Raw genomic sequence first — 10,272 nt, 5'->3', positions numbered from 1 at the left:
CAAGCTTTTATTGCTATGTAACCTAACATTTTGCGTTTACTTATTTAAATTTAAAGATAAATAAGCGAAATTCGACACATCTAAGAAAACCAAATAGTCTTCTATTCTTTTTGGCTACATCTTTGCGCATTAACAACGAATAGAGTGCCACAATTCCATTCGTCATGTTTGATCTATACAGATCAAAGCCCAAGAGAGTGAATTAAATATCACAAATTTGACTGATTAACAATAAGGCAGACAATATAAAGCACATTATTGTTGATACTAATTATTGAAATAGTAATTTTTGAAATTACACTTTCAACTAGTTAGTTGTTTCGGATACATGTATTTGATGGCTCACATACATATATCTTAAATACACGCAAGTTAGATTAGGTATAATTTATTTCAAATACAATGTATTCATGATTTTGATGTATCCGAGATACATTGACTCTCTCGTTCGCCTCTCTGCTCTTTTGCTCACCTCTCTTTGTATCAAATAAACGGACAATATATCTAATGTATTCGTGTATAAATATATGTATATGATATCAAATAAATTTGTACTAATATAATCATCAATTGCATCTACGTGCTCTGTATCCAAATAAACAATATATTTAGTGTATCCATACATATAAATACATGTATGTGGTATCAAATAAATATATTTATCAATTGCTTCAAAGTGTCGAGCAAAAAGAGGAGAGAGAGAGGGGGAGGCAATAAGTGATTATGTAATTATTTAAAAGTAAGGTGGAATTTTTGTAAATATTTACTCTCTCCGTCTTTTTTTAGTTGTCATGATTTTCCTTTTTAGTCAAATTATAAGAATTTTGACGAATATTTTATGATGTATTTTTTCATTACATTGATATGTAAAAAATTGTAATTTATAGTATTTTTCGTATAGTTTTTGAATATATAAATTTTAATTTAAAATATCAAATTAATGTAATATAATTTAATTTTGAAAGATAATCAAATTTGCTTTCGAAAAAGGCAACATGACAACTAAAAATGGAGGAAGAAACGAAAGACAGTAATAGGTAATTTCTCCTAAAAATCAAACACAAGTCCAAAAAAGGGGATTGCCCCCAAAACTGGAGCAATTCAATTCTGAAAAATCAGCAGAAACTTGCAACCCTAATGGAAGCTGAGGGAGATGAAGCCTCTCACCATACTCAAATTCCATCCACTTCAAGCAAAGATTCAGTCTTGGGCTCTTGGCAATCCCTACATTGCCCCAAGAACTCATCACAGCAATTCTTGTAAGACTTCCCGTGAAATACCTCTTACAGTTCAAGTGTGTTTCGAAAATTTGGTTTGCTTTAATCTCTAGTCCTCATTTTGTGAAGACCCATCTTAGTTTTTCTGCTAAGGATAGATTTCTGTTGGAAATAGACACTTACATTGTTCTGTCAGCTCTTTATTTTATGACTCTGTAACTGAGGCATTTAACTTGGTTTATCCCATTAAAGGCAACAAAGGAATTGTTGGTATGGTAGGTACTGTTAATGGGTTGGGTTGATTTGTTATTGTATTGAGTTTAATGACTTTGTTCTGTGGAATCCGTCAACTAGAAAGTTCAAGAAAGTGCCTGACGTTATGCCTACACAGACATTTCGTTGTGGTTTCACTTGTAGTTTTGGATATGATGAGGTTTATGATGATTATAAGGTAGTGGCTATTTTCCGTGATATCCATATCAAAATATATAGTTTAAAGAGTGATTCTTGGAGAGCACTTGATGATTTTCAAGGCGAGATGGTCTACAATAGTTTGAGCAAAGTTTTTGAATGGGAAGCTTCACTGGGTTACTTCTGTTGATGATGGTTGGGACATAATGTCCATTGATTTGGTTGATGAGAAATGGAGAAAGGTGGAGCAGCCTTGTTATGGAGTAGAAGAATTTTTTTTGACACTTGGAGTGTTGGGAAGTGATTTTTATGTGCTCTGTAGTCATGAGAAAACTGATATGTGGGTTATGAAGGAGTATGGGGTTAAAGAGTCTTGGACCAAACTGTATTCCATCAAATGTTATCTGTGTGAGCTTTCTCCACCCCTTTACATGTCAATTGAAGGTGAAATTTTGCACGTGCTTGAAACAAATTTAACGATATACAATCCAGAGGATGATTCAATGAGATATCCAGTGGTTACCATGCTTATGCCAATTGTCTGGAGGCTGAACTCTTTATTGGAAGCCTAGTTTCTCTAGTTTTACAAAACGAATCAATGACACAACATTGAAGGCTGCAAACTAACAACTTGTAAGTGTCCGCTCTATACATTTTTCCCATGTTTTTTTAAATCTGCTTCTGTTGTCAAGTATAGAACAATACATTCCATATATAAATGCCACCTTTTCAGCACATCTACTTAGATATGGTGGTTGCCCTTTTTATTGTTGCATAATTCTGTGGAACAACAACTTTTTGCAGTTTGTAGTTTTTGGTGCCTTTGGCATTCTAAGTAAATGATATTGGACTTTCTTTCTTTTTTTAAGCAGTGGCTTAATGGGGTACATCTTGTGCTGTTCTAGACAGAGTAAGAGTAATGAACACTAAGGTGTATGTGAATATGCCAATAATAATTAGCATATATAGTCCTTGACAGGGTCATTCTTTAGTCTAGGCCTTTGTCAATGATCGTTTTTTGTTACACTTGATGAAGAGACAGAGGAGCACATAAATCATAGAATAACAGTTAATGCCTGAAATGTCATCTATTTGGGTGTTTTCCCCTTGCTGCTAATAGCTTACTGTTATTTGGTTATTTGGTCAATCAAAAGTCTGAATCTTCTTTCACTTAGGTGATACCATTAACTTGAGCAAAAGTAGATTGAAGGAGAAAAAAATTGTAGGAAGTGTTAACTGTTATGATCTTGAGTGTATCAGGCTCTTCTCGACTAGTCATTCTCTCCATTTTCCTAGTTTCTACTTGGATGTATGACGTATGTCTTGTTTAAATTTCAATGGACCAGTTTTGTTTAGCTAAACAACTACTCCGACCATAGTTGAGAAGGTAGATATTACCATCATTCTAGGAGGACAAAACTTCACAAACATTGGTAGAAATCCTTATTTTCCAAAATTTTGGATCATTTTGTGTTTGAACAAAGACATATTTGGAATCCTTATACTCATATTTTGTGGATGAATTGCAGGGTTGTGCTGAATCATGCATGTGTACAGGGAAGCAAACTAACTGATCTTTTGGCAAACAAATCTACTACTACTATTGCCACTAATTGTTTGTATAAGATGCAGTTTATCTACTACTATCATTGTTATGAACAAATGTTTGTACTTCCTGTAATAGTATCTTGCTTTTGATTCCACCATCACTTGTTGTTTATTGTGATTACGTTATCACATTATTTTTTGGTTGTTATTGTTTCCTTATTAGTTGCTTTATTTTCTCCACTGCCTTTTTCGCTTTTCATAGCTACTTTGATATGTTGTACTCGAGTTGAGAGTCCTTCGGAAACAACCTCTTCACCTCTGTGAGGTAGGGGTATGGTCTGTGTACACTCTACCTTCCTAGACCCCACCTTGTGAAATTTCAGTGGATATGTTGTTGTAACCAAAACCAAAACGAAAAGAAAAGAAGATAAGTTCATATTGAAGAATAGAATAACAACTTATTTCTAGGCACAAAATCATATACATTTATGCATCATTCCACCAAGCTCTTTGGTTTTGTATAGACCGACTTTTGATGTCAAGAAAGAGAGACAATTGTTCCCCTCTGAACTTTAGAAATATCCAATTTCTGCATGTTTAATACCCGTAGAATGTGCATGATTGAAGTGAATTGCAAACCATCTGTCAATGTTTTGTTGGATAGAGTTATCCTGTACATGAGCTGATAGGTGATCTTTTCTCATATGTCAAAGTTTTGTTGTGCCGGTTGTCAAAAATGTGCTGATGGGAGGTGACGTATACTCCATGAATTTAGTCGAGATGTACATAAGCTGGTTGTTACTAACTTTTCTTCTATTCATACAAAAACTACAAACACATGTACAACATTCATTATTTGTTTTTTTCCTGTATACAAATCATCATACATTGTAAACCATTCCTACCTCTAAAGTAGAAGCATGGGGTACACTTAAAGTGTATGTAGGTGGTCTACTGTTCCTTCTCAAAAAGTCATAACCAAAATTTATAGCTATTTTCTTAAATAAGCTAGATCCTTGTTTGGCTCTTACATAGGAATGTCCCAATATGTAAGCTATGCCTGCTTCCCTTGCTTCCATCAGTTCCCTCAACTCCTCTTGTGCACTTCTATCAATCTTGGGTGATTCTGGTATAACAAACCTCACCCTTTTCTTAGGCTTGGTTACGCGTGGAGAAAGTATTTCTTTCCGTTCTGATGTTCCAACTAATTCAGCACTTACATCCTCGTCCTCACAAAGTTGAACACCTGATAGATGAGTTGACGGGGTTCCAACAACAGTCAGGTTTTCAAAATCCTTTCTAAGATCTTCACCATTAACATTCAACCCCATCTTTCCTGTTCTTATAAACTCAGCTATGCTACACACAAGATCATTCTCAAATTCTGAATCATCTTTATGAGCATCGCGATAACCATACCTGACAATGCATCTGTATATGCGGTACTCTCTTGGACCAATGTGTCCAACGAGAAAACGCTCCTCATGTTTAACATGAGGAACTGGGACAGATTTGACACAAAGGAATACTAAGACCTGGTGGAATGCTGGAAGATTGGTAACAAAGTGAGAGAAGATTGCTGGGATTCCAGATACGAGCTCAGTGTGTATGAGGCCAATGCCACGAACACGTACAATGCCTAGGCTGGGACCAAGACCGAGTAGCCACTCAACAGAGACCTTATTTTGGACATCAAATTCATACTTCTTTAAAGAGCCATAGTGCCAAATGCACATTACTATCATGAAAGCAAAGGCCATCACAATAGGTACCCATGCTCCTTCCAAAAATTTAATCAGAGAAGCTGAGAAATACAAGGCCTCAATCGCCCCAAAGAATATCACAAAGCAAAGTGCAAGGAGGACACTCTTGCGCCAGCACAAAACAATCACCAATGACATCAAACAAGTCGTAACCAGCATGACAGTTATGACTGCCAAACCTGATACAAAGCAAAAAATAGGGATGTGGATTAGAAATGAATATCATTCAGCATTGAACATGAAAATTGGTCTCCCATGTTGGAGGGAACAAATTCAACAAGTAATTTTGTTTTGGACAGAACCAAGCACAAAGAACATTATAGTAAACTTTAACAGTCAATCTATAGATTGATTATTTGATGAACTCGAATAAAGACACTTAAGTTTAACGCTCCATCAAAGAAGGTAAATGATTTCTACAAATCAAATTTTTACTTTCCCTTATTCATATGACCATACCTGAAGCATTGCCCATCCTTTTGGTGTCTCTAAAGCCAATGGTAACAGCCAAGCATAGTAGCATTAAGGTCCAATTGATCTCTGGAATATAAATCTGTCCATGTATTTTTGACGACGTATTCACTATTTTGACTCTAGGAAAGCAACCCAGAGAGGAGCATTGTTTAATAATTGAAAAGGTTCCAGTGATGATGGCTTGGCTCCCTACCACAGCTGCAAGTATTGCAATCACTAGAACAGGCAACCTTAGTATCTCTGAAACAACAAATTTGAGATGACCTTCATCAGCTGAATTTTCTTACCACCGTTATGTTTCCCCCGTAAAAGCAACTAGGAATATACATACCTGGTACTGAAACATAAAAGCCAATACCATAGCTATCACTTTCAATAACATGATGCTGTGAAAGATAAGCAGCTTGTCCCATATATGCAAGTATCAGTGATGGATAAACCATGAAGGTAAAAGCAATCTGCAAAAGGGAAAATAGTCTCTTATACATCCAACTCTGGTAGAAATACACAAGTTGACTATATGTAAACAATCAACTGGAGTCAGTTTTTCTCTTTTTCTATAGAAAAAAAGAGAACCTTCAAGGAGATGTACCTTGAAACTATTCTAACTGACCATTAATTCATCATATTGTTATCACATCAGTAACAAGTGGGAAATTCAATATTAGCTCTCTGGAAAGAGGATTACTGTCAACAGTTGCATTGCATATATTTTTGTATGGTATAACCGTCTCATTTAAAAGCTTCGATACTAGAGAGGGTTCATTATTAATATCTATTTTAGGTCTTCAGTACATCCTCGTACGTGTGAGCCTATTACTTTTTCTTAGGCCTGACACGTGAAAATACTTTTTGAGAAGTTGTGGTGAGACTTCCGAAATCAGAACCTCTACATGATGAATGTGTGACCATTAAGCCTATTCAAGTATGCAGAACAGGAAATAACATGAAGAATGAATATATACCTGTATTGATAACTGGGAGAAATGTCCTAGATCAGCAAACATTGCTTCTGAACCTGAAAGACATACTTGTATATTTGATGATCATCGTACCAAAAGAAATAGTAGTAGATAACTCTTTTGCTTGAGGAAAATAATCAGAAAGCAATGAACAACTATATTTTACCTGTTATGCACAGGAGGATCCCTCCCAAGGACATCCAGCCTCCTCTTTGAGTTTTTTTCAGGAATTTGTACATGTAATATGGAGACAGTGCTCGATACACATGACGGTCCCACTTTATTATATTATATACACCAATAGCACTGATACACATAAGCCATATTATCACAACAGGTGCAAACAAAAATCCAACCCTGTGGGTGCCATAATGCTGAAGGGCAAACAAGGCTATCAGTATGACACAAGTAAGTGGAACTTCTACATCTGCAAATGACATATTTTAGAAAGATAGCATGTCATTTTGAGCATAGGGATCAAGAATTAAATAGTATTTTGAATGACCTACACAAATTTGAATAAAATAAAGAAATCGAAGCTAGAATATATCACTCAAACAGACATGTTCAAAAGGTCCTCACAATAAAATGTTAGACCCTTCTTATTCTAACGTCTTATGTTGCCTCTTTTCCTTTGTGTAAATATTTTGCCAAACTATGTATGGTACACGTTATATTAAAGAATCTCCAAATGGTAGGAAGAGAATTCTAGATGTTCTTTCATGATTAAGCAGGCTGAAAACCTATTAAGATAGACATTTTAAGCTATGAAGACATTGAAACAATGTGAATAATCACTTTTGGCACGATTTTGGAGCACTACCAGGGGATATTATGTTCCCTGTATCTCTCAAGGTCTGAGGATATTTCTCACTATACTTTGCCAGCATCAACGATTGCACCTAACTTATGAAAAAAATCTGGTTTCTCCTAAATTCATTGGCTGTCATTTGGAATCACAAATCATTTGTGTGGACTTGTGTTTGGAGAATATACAGGACACTAAAAGTAATAAACTAAAACCAAATATTTGTTGGCTGATAACTTTGCATTTACATCTATGGTTGCCTTCGAATCGTATTTGCTCCAGTCAGATGGAATTGGTAATCTATAGATATGTTAATTAGCATATGATAAGAACACCACGGGTTTCAAGAAGTTGGAAATCCATTTCTCATGACTTCAAAATGTGCACTATGGAAATAGTACTAGTGCTTTATAATCTTTAACTTCAAATTCTGTCGTTTTGAAAAAGGTCAAACCACTTAATAAAGAGTACACAGTCATTTTTATTTCTCTTATTTACCAGATTATCTGAAACCGTTTAAATTTGAACTTGAAGGTTCATCAAGTTTCCCCTTGGTGAAAAGCTATAGCACATGTTTCATGAGACCTAAAGGTCAAAAGGCACAATCACTTTTTTCATTATTTGGTAGGTTAGAAAGGCACAATCACTGTTAATCGTACAGTTTTTCTTCGAGGTTAAGCAGCTTAAGAAAAAACATATAGCATAATGATCTCATAGAAAAAGATTAGATAATACTTACATTTGTGATGTTCTTTTCCAATAGCAAGTTCAATGCCAGATACTGCTGAGAAAACTGCACAAAAGTCCACAAAAAGTGAATGATGTCAGAAACTAACAAACACCACAAATTCCAAACTCTTGGTCAACCAATCAACCATGCTACAATCCCAAGTCAGTTGAAGCCGGTTATATGAATCATCTATTCCGTTCTATTCAGGTCCACTAAGGCAATATTTACATGTCTACCAGGACATGATTCTCAAAATCCAACACTTATTCCTCCAAGGGAAACTAGTTTAATTCTAAGTAGTTAAAGGCTATTTATCCAAGTTCCTTAGAGAGAGGTGTCTCACGCCTCTAGGTAAAGACGAAACAAGAGTCAATGGCAAGGGTGAATTGCCACCATGAACCAAGTATTGGGAAGGTTGAGGATCAAGTTTCCTTTTCATTTCCGAGTGGTAGCTGGCAAAAATTATATGCAGAAAAGCGGTAAGAACTAGAAAAAATTGTGCACTAGCAATAATAACAACCTAGCTAGTGTAATCCACAAGTGGGGTCTGCAGAGGCTGGCATGTACGCAGTCTTACTCCTACTTTGTGAAGGTAGATAGGTTGTTTCCGACAAACCACGGCTCAAGTAAAGAATATCAAAAAACAAGTGTGCAAAGCAAATTCCTTTAGTGGAAAAAAAACCATGCTGAAAACAATGAAAACAAGAACAGTAGCAACAACAAATAAATACAATAACTGAAGCAAGGGAATTAACATGTAATACTAGAATCGAAGAAAGCACAGCAGCAATAAATGCAAGAATATTTATGTCATCAATGCAATCACTTGGGATGTAATCTTTGAAGTTCGAATCGAGGCTTCGGAGCAGAATTGACTATTGTCATACCTGAAAGAGCAGGTGTGAGGATGCCATCTCCAATAACCATACAAGCTCCAATTAAAGCCAATACAAGCAGAAATCTCTGCAAAACTCTATGTCTCTCCAAAGTTGATTTAAGTGTGGCCCCAAAAGTAGTTGGAGCAGGACTAATGATATTATCTTTCTTATAACTTGATAAGTCTTCATCTGCTAACTGACAACTGGGCAATGAATTAACCTTAGCATGTCTACAAAGTAGTGAATACAAAGCAAATGTTCCGCCTTCACCATTATCATCAGCTTTAAGCACAATGAACACATACTTCAAAAGAGGAACCAAAGTCAATGTCCAAAACACAAATGATAAAACCCCATAAATTTCTTCATTACTCTCTGAATGTGTAATGTCTTCAGCAAAAGTACTCTTATACACATACAAAGGTGATGTACTCAAATCCCCATAAACAACTCCTAAACTCTGATAAGCCAATGTCAAGATTGTCTTCCAAGATTCTTTCTGCAAACCCCACAAAAAATTATCAAAAGGGTGATCTTAAATTTCTAAAAAATTAACTAAAAAACTAAACTTTTAAGACTTTACCTTCACACGATTCTGATTAACCCCTGTTTCCAGATCCATAGCAGGTATTTTTTAGAACCATAAAGATACAATTTTTATTGAAATTTCAAGAATTTCAACCAATACCCATTAATCTTTACCTCAACACAAGAACAAAACTTTCAAGAAAATACAAAAAACAACACAACCACAAAGATTATTGGGAAATCAAGATTCATATAATGGAGAAAATGACTGTGGTAGCTGTAGCAGGAAGACAGCTGAGGGTGGGTGGGTAGCCAGGTAGGGGGAGGGGGGGTGGAGTGGATTACAATATGCTAAAATGCAGTTGAACAGCTCTTTGCCACAGAGATATTGCTCTAAGCAAATGACAGGGAAAGGTAAGAAAAATTTGGAATCTGAGCATAAGAGTAAGAGAATATTTTGGACATCAACACTTTTAGACAAATTTAGGAAGTGTTATTTTTTTAAATAAAAAAAACATATTATTTATTTATATGATGTTTTTATTTTTATTTTTATTTTGCTTTGTGAGATAAATGAAAAGAAGAAAAGAAAGTAAGATATATCATTTTCAATTGGCCCTGGGGGAGAGTCGAAAGTTGGAGGTTTATGAGAGAGTGGGGCTTATGATAGCTTGCATACTCTCTCATTTCGTATTTTACGGGTGTTTGATTAAGTTCAAAATTTAAGAATGAAATAAATTTTAAAAATATTTTAATTCGAAATAAAATGTAGATGTTCATGTATTTGTAAGTTAGTTTATCAAGAAGAAAAAGTTTAATATTGAATTGTTACTTTTTTCAATTTAAAATAATTTTAATCTTTGAAAGTTGATCCAAAATATATAATTGATAATTTACCAAATTAGGAAGGTGTTAATTCTTTTTTCTAAATTTTTCATTGACATATTTCGAAT

At 35.0% G+C, this 10,272-nt stretch overlaps 1 protein-coding gene and 1 pseudogene across 1 annotated transcript; one reads left to right on the top strand and one right to left on the bottom strand.

The window, feature by feature from the left end:
* The first annotated feature begins 1,008 nt into the window (after nucleotides 1–1,008).
* Nucleotides 1,009–2,257, top strand: LOC125868804 (F-box/kelch-repeat protein At3g23880-like; annotated as a pseudogene).
* A 1,730-nt stretch (nucleotides 2,258–3,987) lies between these two features.
* On the bottom strand, nucleotides 3,988–9,781 carry LOC125867005 (potassium transporter 6-like). The gene is made up of 8 exons (XM_049547416.1): nucleotides 9,375–9,781; nucleotides 8,801–9,290; nucleotides 7,923–7,976; nucleotides 6,542–6,802; nucleotides 6,379–6,431; nucleotides 5,745–5,871; nucleotides 5,399–5,653; nucleotides 3,988–5,118 (listed from the first exon to the last, which is right to left on the bottom strand). Exons 1-8 carry the CDS (start codon nucleotides 9,411–9,413, stop codon nucleotides 4,058–4,060), a joined length of 2,340 nt encoding a protein of 779 aa, XP_049403373.1. The 5' UTR covers nucleotides 9,414–9,781; the 3' UTR covers nucleotides 3,988–4,057.
* Nucleotides 9,782–10,272: the final 491 nt, after the last annotated feature.

Source organism: Solanum stenotomum, chromosome 6 (genome assembly GCF_019186545.1).
Source record: "Solanum stenotomum isolate F172 chromosome 6, ASM1918654v1, whole genome shotgun sequence".
Lineage (NCBI taxonomy): Eukaryota > Viridiplantae > Streptophyta > Magnoliopsida > Solanales > Solanaceae > Solanum > Solanum stenotomum.
The sequence above is the reverse complement of the archived record's forward strand: the minus strand, read 5'-3'. Positions and strand labels throughout refer to the sequence as shown.